The sequence below is a fragment of the Schistocerca piceifrons genome, chromosome 2 (genome assembly GCF_021461385.2).
Source record: "Schistocerca piceifrons isolate TAMUIC-IGC-003096 chromosome 2, iqSchPice1.1, whole genome shotgun sequence".
Lineage (NCBI taxonomy): Eukaryota > Metazoa > Arthropoda > Insecta > Orthoptera > Acrididae > Schistocerca > Schistocerca piceifrons.
Window position 1 is genome coordinate 384,971,176 of NC_060139.1, and position 23,627 is coordinate 384,994,802.

The window sequence follows — 23,627 nt, forward strand, 5'->3', positions numbered from 1 at the left end:
AAGGCAGGGAAGAATTGCTGGAACCAGCACTATTGGTGACCGTCACCAAATTTTGGCTCTACTATATTCGTTATTGTCAGTTATTACTCACTGTGTTATGTCCATTATATTACAGGTATTGTGTGATTTTTGTTCAAGAAATATACGAGTATAAAGCGCACAAACTGCCAGCGGCTGCCAAAATTTTCTTCTTCTTATTGTCTGTATTTTCTAATATATGAACTACTTTCGAAGTGCCAAAATGTACTACAATAAATAAAATGGCTATAAAACTGCACAGAGTACTTGCGGTGAGACAGTCGCAATTCCTGGAATCCATCGACTGTGGCCTCTAGCTTACCGAGGTGCACCTCGGTCCTGGGTCCATAGATAAACCACGAAAATCCATCGCATTATGCCACACACAATCAGACTCAGCCTGTGGGCAGTTAGGTGAGACTACACATGACGTGAAGGGCCCGCACATTAGTGGGAAATGATGGGCTTTAGTTCGGCAGGCCCAATCCATTAGAGATGCCCGCAGAAATGGCTTATGGTTTTGGCCCATCATGGGAATCCACTCGTGTGGCCAGCTATTCACATGTCACAAACAGCATGTTGATAAGATGATGATGATTATTATTATTTGGGTTGAGGGAGTGCTCAATATCATGGTCATCAGCGCCCTGATGAAAAGTCTGCATGTCAATCTCATGGGTGGGGGCAATGGCTGTCCCCACATGTGGAAACGTTTATAATTTATTAATGTCTGCTGTCCTTCCCCACCAATTTAGGGATGAGGCCTGACAGTTCACAAAATTTCACCACTCTTGTAACACTGGTATCGGTATCTGCAAGGATGGTGGGCAGATCTCCAGCGAGACTGAGGATTGCCCTAATGTCAATATATAGGACACACATAGCCACAATGTGCTGACCTGAAAATGGCACACCACGAACTTCACAGAGTGGTGGATCCTGCCGCCTGAGAAGAAAGCCATGTGTGAAAGGGCTATGCCTGATGCACAGTCTGGTAAGCTGCCCGATGCGCAGTCTGGTAAGCATAACCTCCTTCCAGTGGCGAGGCTGACATGAAGTCCACTAAGCCTTTATGGTCAATTTGAGGGAGCACAGTTTGTTGTCTGTCACTCTGTCACCTGCAACCATTCAGTCTCCCACTGACGCATGTGTCAGAAAATGAAATGATGGCATGCAATGAGATGGGAAACTGATCAACAGCACTATCCCAACATGCTTCCTTGGCAGCTTTGTCGGTCATGTTGTTGCCCTGTATCCCACTGTGGCCAAGTAACCAGCAAAAGATCACCTCCTTGTCACGGTGTTGGAACTGCTGAATGAACAGACTCAGTGAGTCTACTGGATACATTTGGTGAAGCGCTTGTAGAGTGTCGGAACAGACAAGAAACCTTGTATGGTGATGTCCGTGAACCCTCTCCGGTGCCATCAGAATGCCATATAACTCTGCATCATAATTTGCAAATTGTTCTGGAAGACACTTTAAAAATCCTATCAGGGAAAACAGCAGTACAACCAAGTGCATTCCCCTGCTGGGATCCATCTGTATAAATAACGATAAAACTGTGGTACTTACTTAAAATAGACAAAAACAAAGTTGTAAAAACAAAATCTGGAGAACCAGTTACCTTGTACTGTGTCAAGCTTGAAATCACTTTGGGCTTCTGAAGACACCAAGGCGGCAGTGCATTCCACCCCTGGGTGTGTATTTTGATGCCTGAGAGATCCAGATACTCGAAACAGTCTGTAGCACATATACCAAATGGCTTGGTCGCTTGAGGCCTTTGCTTGTAGGTCTTTCAGGTGTGGGAGCCAAGTTAATTTCAAGTCAAATAATAAACCCAAAAAGGGCACAGTGTCTTGATCACTTAAAATACTGTCCCCCATTGTGAGCACTGGTTGGTTAAAACTCTGATGAGCATGGTTAAAATTAACACGTAGTCCCTCTTAATGGTCAGCTGTAGCTGCCTCATCGTTGTCGTAAGATCAGAGGAAGAGTAGAAGACTGCAAAGCTATCCACAAACAAAGACCATTTGACAGGGCTCCTGACTGCAGAGGAAATGCCACTGATAGCGATGGCAAACAATGTGACACTGCCCTGGCGCACCCCATCCTCCTGAACTTAGCAATCAGACATGGCATCACAATGCGAAAACGAAAATGCTGGTCCTCGAGAAAGGATTGGATCAGAAGTGGCAAGCGTCCATGTAGTCCCCATTCATGAAGTTGGCAAAGGACACTGTACCTCCAAGTAGTGTCATTTGCTTTTTCGAGGTCAAAAAACACACAAACCAAATGGTTTCGGTGTAAGAAGGACTACTGTATCACTGTCTCGAGTAGAACTAAGTCGTCAAGGGTTGAACGGTAGTGCCTGAAAACGCACTGGGAGTAACTCAGGTGGCCTTGGGACTTGAGAAGCCAGACGGGGCGGCGGCTGACCATCGTTCAAGAGTCTTACCCATACAACTGGTAAGGGTGACACTCCTATAACTGTTAGGGGCACTACGGTCCTTGCCTGATTTTGAGAATGGAATTAATATTGCCTCCTTTGAAGTCCATCAAACCAGATCTGATTGAAACAAGAGAGGAGCTGTCCTTTTGCTTCAGGGCACAGATGACAAGGCATGGCATAATGGATCTCATCAGGTCCTGGAGCAGTGTCTCTGTCAGCAGACAAAGCTGATTCCAGTTCCCACATGGAGAATGAAGGGTTGTAGACTTCCTCATTATGTGAGAAGAAACTGAACTTTCTCATCTCTGCAGTCCTACTGAACACCTGAACAGCGGGAGCTTGTCTGGATGACGCAGTCACAGTAAAGAAGTGGTCAGCTAAAACGTGAGCCATGTCTTCTGGCGTGTCCACCGAGACCCCATTATTTGACAAGGCCATAAGGGGGACGTGTACTACCCTTGCCAGAAATCCATCTTATCGATTCCCAAACTTGGGCAGTGGAAGTGGACCGATTAATGGAAGTCGTGAATTCCTTCCAGGAAGCCCTCTTCCGTTCTTTGATCACTCGTCTTGCATATGCTCTCGCAGACCTGAAGGCATGAAGATTGTCTGTAGTTGAACAGTGTTTGAAGTTCTGCAGAGCTGTTCGTCTGGGCATGATTGCCAATCGACAGGCATCATTCCCCCCCAAGGTACAGGCCATCGTCATCTGAGTTGGTTACTAGACGCGGGGATGGACTCTGCGGCAGCCCACTGGATCTCACAAGTGATATGGGCCACCGCCTCCTGTGCACAATCCTTTTGTTCAAAAATAGCCTGTCGACTGTACTGTAACCAATTTGTCCATTGAATCATCCATCTGCGTGGTCTCCTGTTGGCCACCCTCCTAGCCAGCAGATGGACCCACACTGGGAAGTGGTCACTAGAATGTAAATCTGAAGCCACTTTCCACTGAACTGAGTCCACAATAGCTGGGGAACAAAAACAAAGGTCAATGGCTGAAAAAGCCCTGTAGCTGTTAAAAAGAGTCACCTGACCCACATTCAGAAGGCAGATATTCTCAGAATGGACGAGTCGCTCTATCATCTGACCCCTGGAGGAAATGGTAGCTTAGCCCCACAGCACATTGTGGGCACTGAAGTCCCTCACAAGGAGGAATGGATGTGCGAGTGCCTGGAAGAGTTCTGCCAGTGCGTCTGCATCCAAAGCATCATTAGGGGGGAGGTACAAAGAGCACACTGTGATAAAGGGTGCGACAGCTTTCACAGCAATTGCTTGCATGGCTGTGGTAAGAGGGACAGGATAGGAGTGGCATTTGTCATCATGGAAAACAGCCACTCCATCTTTAGCCCTGTCTCCAGTAGTATTGTCCTTCATGTATGCCTATAATGCAGGTGTGTCAGTTACTTTAAGATGTGTTTCTTGTAAGCAGATGCAGAAAGGTTTCTCCTGGACCAGTAGCTGCAATTCTTCTAAATGTGAGCGATATCCATTCAAATTCCACTGCAACACAGAAGTCCCTGTGGAAGCCATTGGTTAGCGATGGTTGTTCTTTTCTTTCTCCCTCAGAGGCGGTGATTTACAGGGGAGGTCAGGGGGAATGTTAACTGTTCCTTGCTCTCTAGTTCCTCTGACTGGAAGTCCATTTCCTCAGGAGCATAGTCCCCTTCAGAAAGAGAGAGAGCACGCCGATCTGAACGTTTAACTACTGCTTTCTTGGACTTAGAACTACTTTTCAAAGGACATTTTTCTTTACTGACAGGAGGAGGTGGTTGCTTGGGTTGCCGGGACAGCTTAGTTGGCTTCTGATGTCGGGTAGATGTATGTGGCTTGGGTGGTAAGCCTACTGCTGACGGCTTCCGAACAACATCAGTTGCAAGTGCAGCATTTCCCCCACAAATACATCAATACGTGCATGTGCTTGTACTTGAATCTGTGGTCTGAGTTTGTTTGGAGGCATCACACTTAGCGATTGGTGTCTTAAGGGCTGATGCAAAAGAAGTAGCAAAAACCGGTGGTTGCACAGTTTTGAAAGCTTTTCTAGCTTCACCTTAGGGTATGCGTCTCTGTACTTTCAACTCCTTAATTTTCCTTTCGTCATCATAAACCCCACACTTTCTGCTCCACAGTGGGTGATCCCCAGAGCAGTTTACACATTTTGGAGGAAGTGTACAAGAACTGCCAACTCGTGAGCTGAGCCCCCACAATTTCCAGACATAGCTTACCCATTACATCCCATTGTGGTATTGCCAAATCTTTGACATTTGTAGCACTGAATTGGGTTAGGAACAAACGGGCAAACCTCAAGACAGATATAGCCTAGAAGGATATGTTAAGGTAATTCTGGAGTACTAAACATTAGAATAAATGTTGCCGATTTTTCCAATTTGCCATTGACTCTCCTCATATAATTCTGCACTTCTGTGACACCCATAGTTTTCCATTCTTCACTTAACTCCGCAGGGTTTACCTCCATTATATCCGAGCAGGTAACCATGCCCTTACTAAAGTTAAGGTGTTATGCAGCTCAGCCTCGACTGGGTAGTCACCTACGGCCTTACATCCCAGAAGCTTAGATATTTGGTTGGAATTAGCCGTTTCAAGTAAAAATGTTCCATTACAAAGTCATCTGACATTTTTCAGAGACACAGCAATACCTTCCAATGCCTTGTGAATACAGAAAGGGGATATCTTATCAGAGGTTCCCCCTGTTTGCTTGATTACAATGAAAGTATTATAGCACACTAATGTCCTGTTACTATGATTCTGAGACTGCTTTTTGGATGACTGACCAACTGAGCTCTCTTTGAGGAGTGGGTGTAGGTACTGCCTGATGGTACACCCGTCCCTTCAGGATTAGTAGTTTGACGAGTTCGTTCCATAGGGATCCCACCAGACGCTAGGAAAACAACTGTCAACCCAGGCAGAGCCCTGCATGCCTGAGCAAGCCTTATACAACTGGGGGCGGCAGGTGCCCCAGAGGTTGCCGGCTAAAGACTGTTTTACCTCAACAGCCATTCACCTCATCAGCTCCACCACTGTGCCGCATGGTGGTCGTTGAAGTATGACCAGAGCTTACGGTGACAGAGGACTGATTGTGCTTACCAGTCCGCAGCTCAGGAACTCCGGGGTTGCCAAGCCCTTACTCAGCATACAAATGATGAGCCCCTCAGGGGTTGATGAGATGAGACCCCAGTGATCAATCCATGCAACAGATAACTTGCGCAAATACTCTGAGAATCAATACTAACGAGGATAGGTAGCAATTCACTGTAAAGATGATCGCTGAGATGCAGACAGACACACAGAAAAGGCAATCATACTCTCACAACTAAATTTTCGGCAATAGCCTTTGTCATAAAATGAGAGCACACACACACACACACACACACACACACACACACACACACACACACACACACACATTCACACAATCACTCAGACACAACTCACGCACACGGGGCCACCTTCTCCAGCCGCTGTGTCAACAATCTATGAGAATCAGATCCAAACAAACCATTCATGCCTCCCTGCTTCTCATCGGCAGCTGCTAACTTAGTGGCAAGAAGTGGTTGCAGCACTGACTGCAAGCTGAGGGGAGTGGTAGAAAGGAGAGAAGCAGGAGTAATGAGGGAGTAGGGAATCGCCACACGTACTCAGCTGCATCCAGCCAGTGGTGATGCACGACATCTCACTAAAAAAAAATTATCATCTACTGAGACAAATACAATATTATTCCAGTGTCTTTTTTTTCCATATTTTCCTGATTTCTGTGACACATTTGAAATTCCCTGATTTCCAGAGCTTGTGGCAACCCTATAATTAGTATTTCACACAGCTTATTAAAAAAGTAACAAATATGGCCGTAGTATATGTATATGAGTGCCATAATACAAAGTGGGCAACATGTACACACAACACCCAACGGATGTGTCATTACACTGCAACAAGCAGTATGTAGTGTGACAACTGTTAAGCAGTCGATAAAAGTTTTTCAATTATAATTCAATCACTCATGACAATTTTAATAAAAATAGCTCTTTGCTAGAGAAAAGGTCTTATGAAATAAAAAGTCTGAGGTCTGCACTGTCTTCTTAACATGATGATTACCTGATAAGACTTATGATATTTCTTGCTGGCAATGTGAGTATAGTAGCCCTGGTTAATATTTATAACAAAAGTTTAAACACTTATGGCATATCACAACTATCACTAGCCAGATAGCTTGCATAACGAACTAGTACTAGAGCACATGACCACAATGCTTCAAAGCTCCTTTGAAACAGAAACAGGCAAGTAAGAACTTCACATTACCCTTAAATATTACACGCATTTCACTATTTAAGGCAAAAAAATTTAGGTTAACTTGTCACTTACTGAATACAGGACTACATCATAAAATATTCAACAGCGATTACATTCTTAACTTTGCAAATTTATTGAAAAAGAACTGCAAGAAGCCATTCGCTAATGCAAGAACCATAAAGCAGTTGACCTAGATGATGGAACAAATAAAAAAAATTGGACAAATAACAATGAAATGGCCTGTCCAATTCATTAATAACTGCTTGTGTGAGATGCAGATCCTTGAAATGTGGAGAAAAATCAAAGTAGTTGTCAGACTGACATCTTGGAAAGTATCATTCAACCTATTTCACTACGTCATCTTTATAAAGTACTTTAAAGGCTTCTTTTGAACAGTTTTACCCCTGTGACCTTGGCACTTTACAGCACAGTCAAATGTTATTAGTCGAGTTTCAAGGAATGTGTCGTCATTGGAGAAACCAAACGAATGGCTTGCTTCAAGAATGTGTCTTTTCCCCTGTATGTTATATATACCACAATGACCAACCAAGGCCTAACACTTGCAATAGCTTCATATACGCAGACCATCTTGCTCTTGCAACCCAAGCAAAAACTGACTGAACAAATTCTTACAACAGCACTGATCTTTCCATCAGTATTATGGTACGGACCATCTGAAATCTAATCCTCAGGAATACAGATCTGTGGCTACCGACTCTGATACAGACAAGCTAATCAATATTAAAAGTTAACTGGGAAGTTTCCAAGGAATGCTGCTTTATGTCTACATATCTTGGCGTCACTTTAGACAGGTCTTTAACATACTGAAGTATCATTGGGAAACTCACTGGTAGTAACTGAGGAGCCAATATCAAGGCAGTAGAATCTCTGCAATGTTACTCTGTTTCTCTACAGGGGTGTTTGCATGTCCTGTGAGGTGTATCTCTGCCCATGCAGAGGAAATGGATGTCACATTGCAGGGAACTGCATGATTGACCACTGGATGTCAAATTGACACCTACAGACACAGTTTATTGTTTGGCAGGTACTGCACCACCTGATATACATCATAAGGCAGCTGTAGATGTTGAAAAGGAAAAGATAAACTAACTCATTAACACCCTGTCTATGCTCATCAGTTACCAAGATCTAGGTTGAAATCTAGAAGCAGTCCCTCAATTCAACGTCAGCAATAATTATTTCTCCATGTGTTGCCTGAGAACAATTTCAAATGTGGATGAAACCTGCTCAGTGTCTACCACCTGGATTACTTTAGATTTGTCGACCAAGAGATCACTGAACAGGCTAATGTCAAGTGTTTGTAAATCCAGGAACAGCCTTGTCAAATGCATATTTTCCAACAGACCAAAACCATGTGAATGCACAAAACAGAAATGGAATCACTGATGCTGCCATCCATGCCGCCCTGAGGCATGAAGTGATGAAGAGCTGAAGAAGGCTGAAGGTGGTGCAGTTGCTTTGTTCAATTATGACCACAGATCATTTTGTTTTCTCTTCTTTTGCTCTATTATGTAACCTACGTAAATTTTAATTTACGTAAGGTGTTCTTTTAGCAGTATCCTATAATATGGTAGAGTTATTTGATGCAGAATTTTGTGCAGCTTCTGGCTTGAGTAAATTAATAAACTTCTAGATATCTGTATATAAATATTACCTGTCCAATGAGTTCTTGGCTGTCAGCTTGTTGTTCAAGTTCCATCTGCTCCATAACAGCCAGCTCTGACTCAAAGCCACTAGGAAAGTCATCTTCGTCTTCATCAGCTGCACCTCTGAAACATTAAAATTATTGTTAAAGGTGGTAATAATCCATTCCAATGGGTTGTCACAGATATTCCATTATGGAGAAACAATCTCTACATGAGCATATGTTGCTCACTGTTATGAAAAATGCTTAAGTCAAAAGAATTGTGACAGACACAAATACATCAACATACTGAAACACAATTTAAAGATTGGCTATACATATGCATAATGGAATGAATGTAATGTGAACAGTGCATTAATTTGCTTGGAAGCAAGACAAAACAGCTGTAAGTCTACAATATCTTAAGTTTTACAGGTCAGAAACAGGAAAGCATGCAGAGACAAAAATAGGGCAAATAATGGAGGGTATTCAGAGAAAACACAACTGTAAACTTGGAGGTCATGAGAGTTAAAATCTCAGGCATGTAAATAAGCTTAAAATGAGGGAATATAACGTGTGGAGTGATACAAGGATTGACGCCGAGTCCACTCATTTCTAACCTACATAAATGATCCTCCAGTGGCTTTAACAGGACAGTTTAACATATGTAATGATTGCTGATGACACAGACACACTAATCAAGGGTCAAGTTTCAAGCTTAGCAGACACAGCTCAGATGATAGCTAAAAGATCTACAAGTGGCTCACAGCTAGCAGTTTAAGTTTTTATCTTCCAAAGACTCATTTCATGTCATTTTAAGCCTTGAGTGGGCCTGCCTATGTACAAAGTGCGCGAACCTGCTCTATTGTTGTTTTAAAACTAAGAGCCCATACCTATTCCCTCATTATTGCCTCTGCTAATATAGTTATGAATTGAGTTGCCATCCATCCAAATGAGCAGCAGTATTATAAAATGAACAGCAAGCTAGGTGAGAAAAAATTTATGATTTGTGCAACGAATTGCCACAGAATTCTAGCTAGCAGCACAATCCCACAATGAGGCAATTGTCTACAAGATAATTAGTAAACGAATAAGTGTTTGGTTGGGATCCAAAGCAACTGCGCTGTATAACGTTCACAATGGGTCATTAATATGAGGTAACACTTGTACGCAGCAACAAAATGATACAACAAAAGTTTATCCTATAATTATTTGATTAAGCACTGCTTTAGCTGATATAATAAGTTTATTTTATCAATGTTTAATTAAACAAAGACTAAACTTTGATGTTGGTCACATATGCTTACTTTTATAATATAAAAACAGCTGTTCTTTACATGTGCACAAAGTACACTGCGTGACCGCTTGTGTTACACAATTCAGCAAGCAAACAATAACAATCTTTTAGCACAAGACGTACACATCAGTGATTATACACTGAATGATGCACAGTGTATAAAATTTCTTAGAGTCATGCTGGATAACTGTTTAAAATGAAGTCACTACATGGATAAACTAATCAAGAAGTGCTCTTCAGTGTGCTATGCACTTTGAAGTGTCTCTCACTTTGACCTAAAGACAAGAGTGTTGGATTATCTTGCAAATTTTCAGTCCTTATTCTCTTATAGAATTATTTTTTTGGGCAGTATATATATATATATATATATATATATATATATATATATATATATATATATATATATATATATATATATAAAGGGGGGGGGGAGGCGAGCAGTAAGACTATTGTCTAAAGTAAATAACTGCACATTTTGTAGATGGCTTTGTAACCATATTGGAATTCTTAAATACACTTCCCAATACATTTACTCCTTAATAGCTTTTGTTTCTGATCATAAAAATCAGTTTCAGCAGAAATCTGATACATACAGTCACAAAAATTACCTTCATATAGACTTTGCTTCCTTATCCAGGATCCAGAATGGTGTTATGTACTCTGGTGATAAGACGATCAACTAACTCCGGCCTGGCATAAAGCAAGAAATTGGTAGTCACTATAAATTCAAAAGAAAATAGAAAACTTACCTCATTATTTATTCTTCCTACAAGTTATCTGAAAAACTAGTTCTGACGATAGAAAAGTTCTGTTAATTTCACGGCAAGGAGCAGGGATTTTTTTTATATATGTATAAATCTGTATGAATACTGTAAACAGGACTCTTTATTTTTATATACAGGGTGTTACAAAAAGGTACGGCCAAACTTTCAGGAAAAATTCCTCAGACACAAAGAAAGAAAATATGTTATGTGGACATGTGTCTGGAAACGCTTACTTTCCATGTTAGAGCTCATTTTATTACTTCTCTTCAAATCACATTAATCATGGAATGGAAACACACAGCAACAGAAAGTACCAGTGTGACTTCAAACACTTTGTTACAGGAAATGTTCAAAATGTCCCCCGTTAGTGAGGATACATGCATCCACCCTCCGTCGCATGGAATCCCTGATGCGCTGATGCAGCCCTAGAGAATGGCGTATTGTATCAGAACCGTCCACAACACGAGCACGAAGAGTCTCTACATTTGGTACCGGGGTTGCGTAGACAAGAGCTTTCAAATGCCATGGAATTGGTCCGCCTCTACAAATCCATCGGTCACCGGATCTGTTGTTGAGAAGCGTACAAACACTTCGACTGAAATGTGCAGGAGCTCCAACCTGAATGAACCACATGTCGTGTCGTACTTGTAAAGGCACATGTTCTAACAGCACAGGTAGAGTATCCCCTATGAAATCATGGCGGTGAATTGAGAGCTCTAACATGGAAATTAAGCGTTTCCGCACACATGTCCACATAACATCTTTTCTTTATTTGTGTGTGAGGAATGTTTCCTGAAAGTTTGGCCGTACCTTTTTGTAACACCCTGTATAAAAAAATTGTCTTTAAGAATATAATTGTAATTAAGTAAATATGAAGCTACTAATGACAGATAAACAGCAACTATAAATAAAACAAGGTCACAATGGTTTAGCAGGTAGAGTGCTAGACTCTGGCACTGGAGGTGCCATATTCTATGCTGGATGGGGTGGTGATTTATTCTCGTTCCAGTCCTTCCAGGATGGCCCCAGGTCCACTCGGCCTTCTATCAAATGAGTACCAGGGATCTTTCTGGAGGGATAAAAGGCGGCCAGTGCACTGAGTTCATCACCTTCTCCCTCCTTGTGCTGCGCAAAGAAAGGCTGCGTTCTGTCAATAGCCTGGCCGAAAACATAGCTAGGGCTTGTGGCACAGATTTTACTTTTTTGTGTATAATAAAACAGAGGCGGAAGCAGCTCTTTTACAGTAATAGCTTTCTTATTAATTTCTCAGCAGTATATGGTAGTTCACGGTTAATACTGTAAACGGATAAAGTATTTATGATGTCTGTCTTATGTATCTACATCTACAGCTTCCGAAAGCCACTATATGGTATGAGGAAAAGAGTACCTTGTACTAGTCATTTCCTCTGCTGTTTCACCAGCAAACAGAGTGAGGGAAAACCAACTCTCTACATGCCTCTATACAAGATTTATATCTTACCTTCGTGGCCCTTGCGCAAAATGTACACTGGTGGCAGTAGAATCATTCTCTAGTCAGCTTCGAATGCCAGCTCTCTAAATTTTCTCAAAAGCGCTCTGCGAAAAGAATGTTGTCTTCCCTTCAAGGATTCCTACTTGAGTTCATGAATCATTTCCGTAATACTCGTATGTCGATCGAACCTACCAATAACAAATTTAGTGGCCCACCTCTGAATTGCTTAAATGTCTTCTTTTAAACCAATCTGGTGGGGATTCCTTACAATATAGCAGTACTCAAGAATGGGTCACACTAATCAATGTGCAGTCTCTTGTACACGTGAATCTCACTTGCCTAAAATTTGCCCAATGAACCAAAGTCGAACTTTTGCCTTCCCTACTACCGCTCGTAAGTGCTCATTCTTTTCATATTAGTCTTTGATGTTACGTCTAGATATTTAATCAATGCGACTGTGTAAAGCAGTACATTACTACTGCTGTACTCGACCATCACTCATTTGCATTAACTTACATTTTTCTACATTTAAAGCAAATTGCCATTCATCTCACCAACTAGAAATCTCATCTAAGTCTCCTCTTACAGTCACTCAACTATGACACCTTCCCATGCACCACAGCATCATCAGCAAGCAGCTACAGATTGCTGCTCACCCTGTCTGTCAGATAATTTATGCATATAGGGGATGATAACAGTCTTATCACACTTCCCTGGGGTGCTCCAGATGATACTTTTGTCTCTGATGAACACTCACCATCAAGGACAATGTACTGGGTTCTGTTACTTGAGAGGTATTCAAACCACTCTCACATCTGGAAACCTATTCTGTATGCTCATACCTTCATTGACTGTCTGCAGTGTGGCACCATGTCAAATGCTTTCTGGAAATCTAGTAATATGGAATCTTCTTGGTCCCCTTCATCCACGGTTCACAGTTTATCTTGTCATAAAGTAGCTAGTTGCATTTCACACGTATACTTTGACTCCTTCCACATGCCTAAACATCTAAGGAAAATGGTGGATGAATCATACAAGAAAACCCTGTTTTCTATTACATACTTCAGTTGTGAAAGATTTAAACTTTACAGCTACAATGCTGAAAAGAATCCTACCTTTACAGAGTCATTGAAGGACAGAAGTCCAAGATGTTAAAGATAACCTTAAAGTTATAAGAGTAAACAAATGTGAATGGTCTGTAAACTTTTTCAGAAAGCTCGGTGCACAGCAGTGATTTATACTAAAGACAGTAACTTCTGGAAATAGACTTTCATTTGTAAAACTAGGTATAGCTATTGAAGTATGAAAATGTTAGCATTGTGAGGGGAAAGGGTAATAAAGTCCAAACGTGGAATAAGGACAACTAAAAAACTGCCCAAAGTTCCCAAATAAATGAAAAATTAAATAATTTTCCCAGAGTAGTCAGTTTTATCATGTAGTATATCACAGCAAAAACTCCTTTTCTAGGACAACTTTTAAAAGCACTAACTTTGTAAACTCAGTTATCTCAATACTACCATTTTGACTTATGCTCCTCTTCCACCCATATGTCAACTGGAAATGTGACCATAAAATTAGACAAACTACAGAACAAGATAACATTTGTACACTAACTGTAGCCTATGAATGAGGTTACTTACCATGAATGTTGCAATGTAGATCAGGACTGTAAAAACTGTCACATTGCTGATGTCATACCTACAGCAATATTGACGTGGAATAACTATATAATGGTGAAAACATTTCTGTAAGTCCTGTGGGTAGTGCTACCTGATAATATTACACCTTCAAGGAAGTCTAATGTAACTCCTCCAGGAGCTCAGAATATAACTGGTTGGTTGATATTTCCTACGAGAGGTTGTGTCTAGATTTAATGAATTTTTCATTTATTATCCTTTCCTGGTTTTAGACAGGAAATTAATATAAACAGTTTTAAAGTGCCCAGACGTTACCCTTCTGCCTATGTGTACTAAAAATGCGCAAAAGAAAATCTGCCATCTTCGTTAAGTGTTACTATATGTTGCAATGGCTCCCTATCATGTCTAGGTAATGTGTCATGAGATATGGATGCGATATCCAGCTTCCTGATGGAGAAAGGGCAATCAAAAGCACAACTACTAATGCTTAGGTCTCAGTTATGAAGTTCTGCTGTCTTTTGTCTTTGGATTATTCCATGTCAAGTCATCCAGGTTATCTCACCCACCATCTCAGATCTGGATGTGACTTGGCTTATTTGTTCTTTGTATGGAGATAAGTAACCATACCAAATTTAGGAAGTTTTTTTTATATATATTGTGATACCAAAAGTGACACTTGTTTACACTTCAAAAATAAATTAACATATTTTTATTTATCATAAAATCTACATGAAATTTGGTAGTTATATAACCTATACAATAAGGGGGTCAAGAGCAATTTGCAATGCTAATTGTCAGCTCTGACATAAATTCTTGGTGCACAGTTTGATTTTCAATTCTTTATAGCTTTAATCTTTGCTGTGCATGAGAAAAAAAATATTGTCTGTTCTGTTTTGGAGGGAATAATAATATTTAGTTGATTTATCAGTCTTTTTTTCTTTACTGATATACAGGGTGAGTCACCTAACATTCCCGCTGGATATATTTTGTAAACCACATCAAATACTGATGGATCGATTCCACAGACCGAACGTGAGGAGAGGGGCTAGTGTAAATGGTTAATACAAACCATAAAAAAAAATACACGGAAGTATGTTTTTTAACACAAACCTATGTTTTTTTAAATGGAACCCCGTTAGATTTGTTAGCACATCTGAACATATAAACAAATACGTAATCAGTGCTGTTTGTTGCATTGTAAAATGTTAATTACATCCGGAGATATTGTAACCTGAAGTTGACGCTTGAGTACCACTCCTCCGCTGTTCGACCGTGTGTATCGGAGAGCACCGAATTACGTAGGGATCCAAAGGAAACGGTGATGGACCTTAGGTACAGAAGAGACTGGAACAGCATATTACGTCCACATGCTAATACCTTTTTATTGGTCTTTTTCACTGACGCACATGTACATTACCATGAGGGGTGAGGTACACGTACACACGTCGTTTCCGTTTTCAATTACGGAGTGGAATAGTGTGTGTCCCGACATGTCAGGCCAATAGACGTTCAATGTGGTGGCCATCATTTGCTGCACACAATTGCAATCTCTGGCGTAATGAATGTCGTACACGCCACAGTACATCTGGTGTAATGTCGCCGCAGGCTGCCATAATACGTTGTTTCATATCCTCTGGGGTTGTAGGCACATCACGGTACACATTCTCCTTTAAGGTACAATACAGAAAGAAGTCCAGGGGTGTAAGATCAGGAGAACAAGCTGGCCAATTTATGCGTCCTCCACGTCCTATGAAACGCCCGTTGAACATCCTGTCAAGGGTCAGCCTAGTGTTAATTACGGAATGTGCAGGTGCACCATCATGCTGATACCACATACGTCGATGCGTTTCCAGTGGGACATTTTCGAGCAACGTTGGCAGATCATTCTGTAGAAACGCGATGTATGTTGCAGCTGTTTGGGCCCCTGCAATGAAGTGTTTGTTACAACACGCAACTGAACGTCGGAGGTTTCAAGCGTCAACTTTAGGTTACAATATCTCCGGATGTAATTAACATTTCACAATGCAACAAACGGCACTGATTACGTATTTGTTTATATGTTCAGATGTGCTAACAAAACTAATGTGGTTGCATTTAAAAAAACGTAGGTTTGTGTTAAAAAACATACTTCCGTGCATTTTTGTATGGTTTGTATTAAACAATTACACTAGCCCATCGCCTCACGTTCGGTCTGTGGAATCGGTTAGTCAGTATTTGATGTGGTTTACGAAATGTATCCAGCGGTAACGTTAGGTGACTCACCCTGTATATCAGGTCCCCACTAATGCTGAAATGTTTCGTTACGATACCTGGTTTATTTTCATTCAGATACATAGTTAAACATTCTTGTGGGACAAATGTTTCAGTTTACTACCAAAACATGCATATCTTTGTACCTACATATTGCAGTTTCCACTTGAAACTGTATTTTCAGCACTACCATTGATTTATGATAAATATTTTTTTCTTGGTTCGTACTGTGTATTTTGGTTTCCATTACAGCTGTTCTTACAATAATTGATTCAGTTTCTTTTGGATAAATAGTTGAAGTGCTTCTTGTCCCTAGGGTTTCGATTTCCTCCTGAAAAGTTCATACAATTGTGACTATATATCACACTCTACTCTTGAGCCATATACATAAAGTGTATGTTCCAATACTAGCCGACAAATATTTAGTTTAAGTTCATACTGTGTGTCACGGTGGTATGCTGGTTGATTGGGAGTTAAGGTCACACAAGTCCCTTGACCCAGGTGCAGTGATGTTGGGAAACTATGTTTTCTGATGATGGAAGTCGATAGGAGCAGTGAGATCTAGGCTTTGAAGGCAATGCTGATGCCACATTTGAGGACGAATTTATGGTGAAGTGTATGTATAGGCCAGCATGTAGGTTAGAGCAAACCAGTGGTATCCCAGAGCCCCACCTCGCATCCAACCCCTGCCATGAACAGTGAAGAGAATGATAAAGCTAAGAATGTTTCTAGTCAGCTCATTCAGAACAGAAAAATGTGAATGCTAAAAATGTAATGGTCACTAGTTGGACCATCAATAGTAAAAACAAGAGCAAAGTAACAAGTCACCCAGCAGGTGGGTGTCCCCAAGGCTCTGCATGTGATGAGAGATGTCTCATCCGCAGCTCTCCCACCTGTGCTCCAGTAGTAATGTTACCCTATTTACCTGTGCCAATATGCCATCAGTACTTGGGCCTCCGTCAAATGTTGCTGAAAAGTGCCTGAAGCAGTCTATTTTGCATGACTTGGTCCACACAACTTTTACATTTCAAATATTTTAATAGCACTTTGATGTGGAATCACCTACAGTTTATGGCCGGATTGAGTATCATTTACTATAATATATGCATACATAAATGGTAAGCCACATACTGCATTCTGCTGACGTCCTACAACATGACTGATAGAGTACAGTAACCCAATATAGACCTAGATTCACAGTAACTAATGTGTACATCATTAACACATTTGCTAATTACACTGTCCTTCGAAGTAGACAGTCATATCATCTACATCTACATCTACATCTATACTCCGCGAGCCACCTTACGGTGTGTGGCGGAGGGTACTTATTGTACCACTATCTGATCCCCCCTTCCCTGTTCCATTCACGAATTGTGCGTGGGAAGAACGACTGCTTGTAAGTCTCCGTATTTGCTCTAATTTCTCGGATCTTTTCGTTGTGATCATTACGCGAGATATATGTGGACGGTAGTAATATGTTGCCCATCTCTTCCCGGAATGTGCTCTCTCGTAATTTCGATAATAAACCTCTCCGTATTGCGTAACGCCTTTCTTGAAGTGTCCGCCACTGGAGCTTGTTCAGCATCTCCGTAACGCTCTCGCGCTGACTAAATGTCCCCATGACGAATCGCGCTGCTTTTCGCTGGATCATGTCTATCTCTTCTATTAATCCAACCTGGTAAGGGTCCCATACTGATGAGCAATACTCAAGAATCGGACGAACAAGCGTTTTGTAAGCTACTTCTTTCGTCGATGAGTCACATTTTCTTAGAATTCTTCCTATGAATCGCAACCTGGCGCCTGCTTTTCCCACTATTTGTTTTATGTGATCATTCCACTTCAGATCGCTCCGGATAGTAACTCCTAAGTATTTTACGGTCGTTACCACTTCCAATGATTTACCACCTATGGCATAATCGTACTGGAATGGATTTCTGCCCCTATGTATGCGCATTATATTACATTTATCTACGTTTAGGGAAAGCTGCCAGCTGTCGCACCATGCATTAATCCTCTGCAGGTCCTCCTGGAGTACGTACGAGTCTTCTGATGTTGCTACTTTCTTGTAGACAACCGTGTCATCTGCAAATAGCCTCACGGAGCTACCGATGTTGTCAACTAAGTCATTTATGTATATTGTAAACAATAAAGGTCCTATCACGCTTCCCTGCGGTACTCCCGAAATTACCTCTACATCTGCAGATTTTGAACCGTTAAGAATGACATGTTGTGTTCTTTCTTCTAGGAAATCCTGAATCCAATCACAAACCTGGTCCGATATTCCGTAAGCTCGTATTTTTTTCACTAAACGCAAGTGCGGAACCGTATCAAATGCCTTCCTGAAGTCCAGGAATACAGCATCAATCTGCTCGCCAGTGTCTACGGCACTGTGAATTTCTTGGGCAAATAGGGCGAGCTGAGTTTCACATGATCTCTGTTTGCGGAATCCATGTTGGTTATGATGAAGGAGATTTGTATTATCTAAGAACGTCATAATACGAGAACACAAAACATGTTCCATTATTCTACAACAGATTGACGTAAGCGAAATAGGCCTATAATTATTCGCATCTGATTTATGACCCTTCTTGAAAATGGGAACGACCTGCGCTTTCTTCCAGTCGCTAGGTACTTTACGTTCTTCCAGCGATCTACGATAAATTGCTGATAGAAAGGGGGCAAGTTCTTTAGCATAATCACTGTAGAATCTTAAGGGTATCTCGTCTGGTCCGGATGCTTTTCCGCTACTAAGTGATAGCAGTTGTTTTTCAATTCCGATATCGTTTATTTCAATATTTTCCATTTTGGCGTCCGTGCGACGGCTGAAGTCAGGGACCGTGTTACGATTTTCCGCAGTGAAACAGTTTCGGAACACTGAATTCAGTATTTCTGCCTTTCTTCGGTCGCCCTGTTTCGGTGCCATCGTGGTCAACGAGTGACTGAATAGGGGATTTAGATCCGCTTACCGATTTTACATATGACCAAAACTTTTTAGGGTTCTTGTTTAGATTGTTTGCCAATGTTTTATGTTTGAATTCGTTGAATGCTTCTCTCATTGCTCTCTTTACGCTCTTTTTCGCTTCGTTCAGCTTTTCCTTATCAGCTATGATTCGACTACTCTTAAACCTATGATGAAGCTTTCTTTGTTTCCGTAGTACCTTTCGTACATGATTGTTATACCACGGTGGATCTTTCCCCTCGCTTTGGACCTTAGTCGGTACGAACTTATCTAAGGCGTACTGGACGATGTTTCTGAATTTTTTCCATTTTTGTTCCACATCCTCTTCCTCAGAAATGAACGTTTGATGGTGGTCACTCAGATATTCTGTGATTTGTGCCCTATCACTCTTGTTAAGCAAATATATTTTCCTTCCTTTCTTGGCATTTCTTATTACACTTGTAGTCATTGATGCAACCACTGACTTATGATCACTGATACCCTCTTCTACATTCACGGAGTCGAAAAGTTCCGGTCTATTTGTTGCTATGAGGTCTAAAACGTTAGCTTCACGAGTTGGTTCTCTAACTATCTGCTCGAAGTAATTCTCGGACAAGGCAGTCAGGATAATGTCACAAGAGTCTCTGTCCCTGGCTCCAGTTCTGATTGTGTGACTATCCCATTCTATACCTGGTAGATTGAAGTCTCCCCCTATTACAATAGTATGATCACGAAACTTCTTCACGACGTTCTGCAGGTTCTCTCTGAGGCGCTCAACTACTACGGTTGCTGATGCAGGTGGTCTATAGAAGCATCCGACTATCATATCTGACCCACCTTTGATACTTAACTTAACCCAGATTATTTCACATTCGCATTCGCTAATAACTTCACTGGATATTATTGAATTCTTTACTGCTATAAATACTCCACCATTGGCGTTTATCCTATCCTTGCGGTATATATTCCATTCTGTGTCTAGGATTTCGTTACTGTTCACTTCCGGTTTTAACCAACTTTCCGTTCCTAATACTATATGCGCACTATTTCCTTCAATAAGAGATACTAATTCAGGAACCTTGCCCTGGATACTCCTGCAGTTTACCAATATTACGTTAACTTTTCCTGTTTTTGGTCTCTGAGGCCGGACGTTCTTTATCAACGATGATAATGTCCTCTCTGGTAAGCCGTCAGGTATTTTATCGTTTCGCCCAAGGGGGGGTCCCTCTAACCTAAAAAACCCCCGTGTGCACGCCACACGTACTCTGCTACCCTAGTAGCTGCTTCCGGTGTGTAGTGCACGCCTGACCTGTCTAGGGGGGCCATTGAAAACAATGGCATAGCAAGAGTACAGGGTGTTCAGGAATTCCCGTTACAGTCTTTTAGGACTTGTAAAGGGTAGTAAGAGCATAATACTTTGAACAGGAACCCAGGTCCAGAAATGTATCGTTTCCATTCTACAAAAGTTTCAATTCAGATTTAATGCTTCCACGGCTGCTGAGGGAAAGAAAGAAATCTCAGGGTTGCAGTTCTGGTGTGCAACAGGAGAGACATGATGACATATACATCAGACGGTCACATCATTTAACGCCTACCTTGCAAAGTTTAATTTTTGAGACTCCTTTAGAGACAGAGATGCTGGCACAAGTTTTGGCCGCTGTACTAGAAACTCAAGAGACACCAGGTAGGACTGAGACTATATACCAGAACAAGCTTTGTAAGTACAATGCCTTTAACAAGTCCGTGGTCACCACATCAAGCCACTGTTGTAAGGCATCATTACTATTCCGTATGTATGATACACTCGGTTCTTGTCTCTTTTGGAATAATGTAAACACACAATTTTCAAATTGTAATACAAAAAAATGTGCTGAAATGATAAATGGATGTATCATTATGTTACCTTGCGAGCTGTTACCTAATAACTGTACTGCGGCAAGCCTAATTCAATTCCCGAAGCAGAAATCAGTAAGTTAATCATCTGAATTGAAATCATCATAGAATGGAAATGGTACTTTCCAGACATAAGAACAATGATAATGAAGTTTGAAATTACTGGTGTTCATAATTAGCACAGCTTTTAGGTACACAAATTATGCCAATGGCTTCTAATTAGGCAAATTAAAGCAATGGCTACGACTCGAATTAATATTTGTGATTTTTTGTATTATGTACTCTGTCATAAAAACAACACAATTGATGAAAATATCTGCAAAAAAAAAAAAAAAAAAAAAAAAAAAAAAAAAAAAAAAAAAAAAGGGGGGGGGGGGGGGGAGAAAAACATAACAGCTGGAAAGAATGTATCTACTTTATTACACAGAGTAGTCAAGGCACTTAAAAGCACCCACCGATCAATATGGGGCTGGGGAGGGTGCTGAGGGCAGAGAGCATGGGTCACATCTCAGTGGTGCCAGTTGGGTCTACAAGTAGATCGTGTTTCACTAGGCATGGCCTGCACATCAATAGGTATGGGAAGGGGAGGCTGGCTAAGCTTATAGGTGACAGTGTAGTGGGTGGTGGTGGTGGCGTCACTCATGGAAAAATTCCTGTAGTAGTTGGTGTTCGAGCTGTACCTGTTTTTTAGATTGCAGTCAGCTGATAGGCATACCTGCTTAAAGGAAGTCCCTCTAAGGGCTCACCTTCCAAGGATGTAATGTTTCCAAGTAGAGAAGGAATTGGCATATTTCATCAAAATACGAGAGGTATTAGAGAGAAAGTTAGTGAACTGCTTATAGATGTTGACTCTGAAATTATTGATATATCAGAGCACACTTAAATAATTTGACAATTCGGAGGCTTCCTTTACCAGGATACAGATTATCTGTCTGTTTCTCAAGGAGTTCCTTGTGGGGTGGGGGAGTGGCTATGTACGTAAAAACCCGTATTCCATTTGAGTCACACATCACGACACTGCACTGAACAGATATTTGAATGTAATGCAGGGGCAGTTGAATTTAGTGAAATTAATTTCTAATTCTTGTTGTTTATAGGTCCCCTAACTCTGACTTCAGAGCATTTCTGCTCAAGCTAGAGAGGGTTTTTGATTCACTTTGTAGGAAGTACAAGAAATTATTATATGTGGTGACTTCAATATTAATTTTGTATATGATGGTGCAAGAAAAAGGATGTTGGTAGATCTCCTAAATTCATATGATCTGATGCAGACTATTTTTTCCAAATAGGGTGCAGGGAAACAGTAGCACAGCCATAGACAATATTTTATTTGTTCTTCATTTCTAGATGGGCATTCTGTTAGTAAAAGCGTGAATGGCCATTCAGACCATGATGTACAAATTTTAACACGAAAAGGCTTTTGTACTTAAACCAATGTCATATTTAATTACAAATTATGTAGGAAAGTTAATCCACAGCAATAGAGAATTTTTTAAACCTTGTCAATGAACAAGAGCAGCAGGATTTTTATAGTGTCGATAACATAGATGATAAATACAATGGTTTCCTTAACACATTTCTCATACTCTTTGACAGTTGCTTTCCACTAGAACATTCTAAACAGGATACTAGCAGTAATAGACAGCCTGGGTGGCTGACTAGTGGGATAAGGATACCTTGCAGAACAAAGTGGGAATTATATCAAAATGTTAGAAGTAGTCACAATCAGGCTACAGTAGCCCATTACAAACAGTATTTTAAGGTACTTAAAAATGTTATTAGGAAGGCAAAGAGTCTGTGGTATGCAAAAGAATAACTAATTCACAGTATAAAATTAAAACCATATGCTCAGTTGTGAAGGAAGTGTCTGGTCAGCAGTACAAGGTCGATGATATAAAGTCACTTCGCAGTAAAAATATTTCTGTTACTGATAAATCAGATATATGTACAGTATTTAACAATCATTTTCTGAGCATTGCCGGTGAATTAAATAAAAATTTAGTTTCTACAGGAAATCATATAACTTTCTTGGCAAATGACTTTCTGAGACTGATGTCTGAAATACTCCTCTGTGATAAAGACAAGAGGGAGATTGAGTCAATAATTAAATCACGGAAGACCAAGGACTCTCATGGTTATGATGGAGTGTCTAGCAGAATATTAATGCTGTGCTGCACATGTTAGCCCCGTATTTAGCCATATTTTTCCTTTAGGAAAGGTCAATTTCCTGAGGGATTAAAGTACTCAGTAGTAAAGCTGCTTTATAAAAAGGGAGAAAGGGATAATTTAGATAATTTTAGACCTATTTCTATGTCATCAGTGTTTGCACAAGTTATTGAAAAGGCTGTGTATGTAAGGATAATTGATAATTTCGTATCACACGATTTGCTATCAAACGTACAGTTCAGCTTTAGAAGTCGTTCAACAACTAAAAATGCTACATTCTCTTTTCTCTGTGAGGTACTAGATGGGTTAAACAAAAGGTTTTGAGCGCTTGGCACATTTTTTGAGTTAACTAAGGCATTTGATTGTGTTGATCACAAAATATTGCTCCAGAAGTTGGACCATTATCGAATACAGGGAGTAGCTCACAACTGGTTCACCTCTTACTTTAGCAACAGGCAGCAAGAGGTCATTATTCACAACGTTGATAACGGCTGTGATGTAGGGTTTGAGTGGGTGTCTGTAAAGTGTGGGGTGGGGGAGGGCGGGGGGGGGGGGGGGGGGGGCAAGGGATCAGTGTTGGGGCCACTCCTGTTCCTTATTTATATAAATGAAATGATATGCCCTCTAGTATTACGGGTAACTCTAAAATATTTCTGTTTGCTGATGACACTAGCTTGGTAGTAAAGGATGTTGTGTGCGACATGGGCTTGGTTTCAAATAATGCAATACATGACCTAAGTTCATGGATTGTAGAAAATAAACTAAAGCTAAATCACAGCAAGACTCGGTT

The 23,627-nt window shown here is 40.8% G+C and overlaps 1 protein-coding gene across 1 annotated transcript in view; it reads right to left on the reverse strand.

Annotated features, from left to right (window-relative positions):
• The window catches only part of LOC124775748 (DNA polymerase delta catalytic subunit), a 167,545-nt gene that overhangs the window by 137,653 nt on the left and 6,265 nt on the right, over positions 1-23,627 (reverse strand). Inside the window, exon 2 of the mRNA XM_047250578.1 lies at positions 8,449-8,563. Coding sequence (XP_047106534.1) covers positions 8,449-8,563 — 115 coding nt within the window. The remainder of the gene's footprint in view (positions 1-8,448; positions 8,564-23,627) is intronic.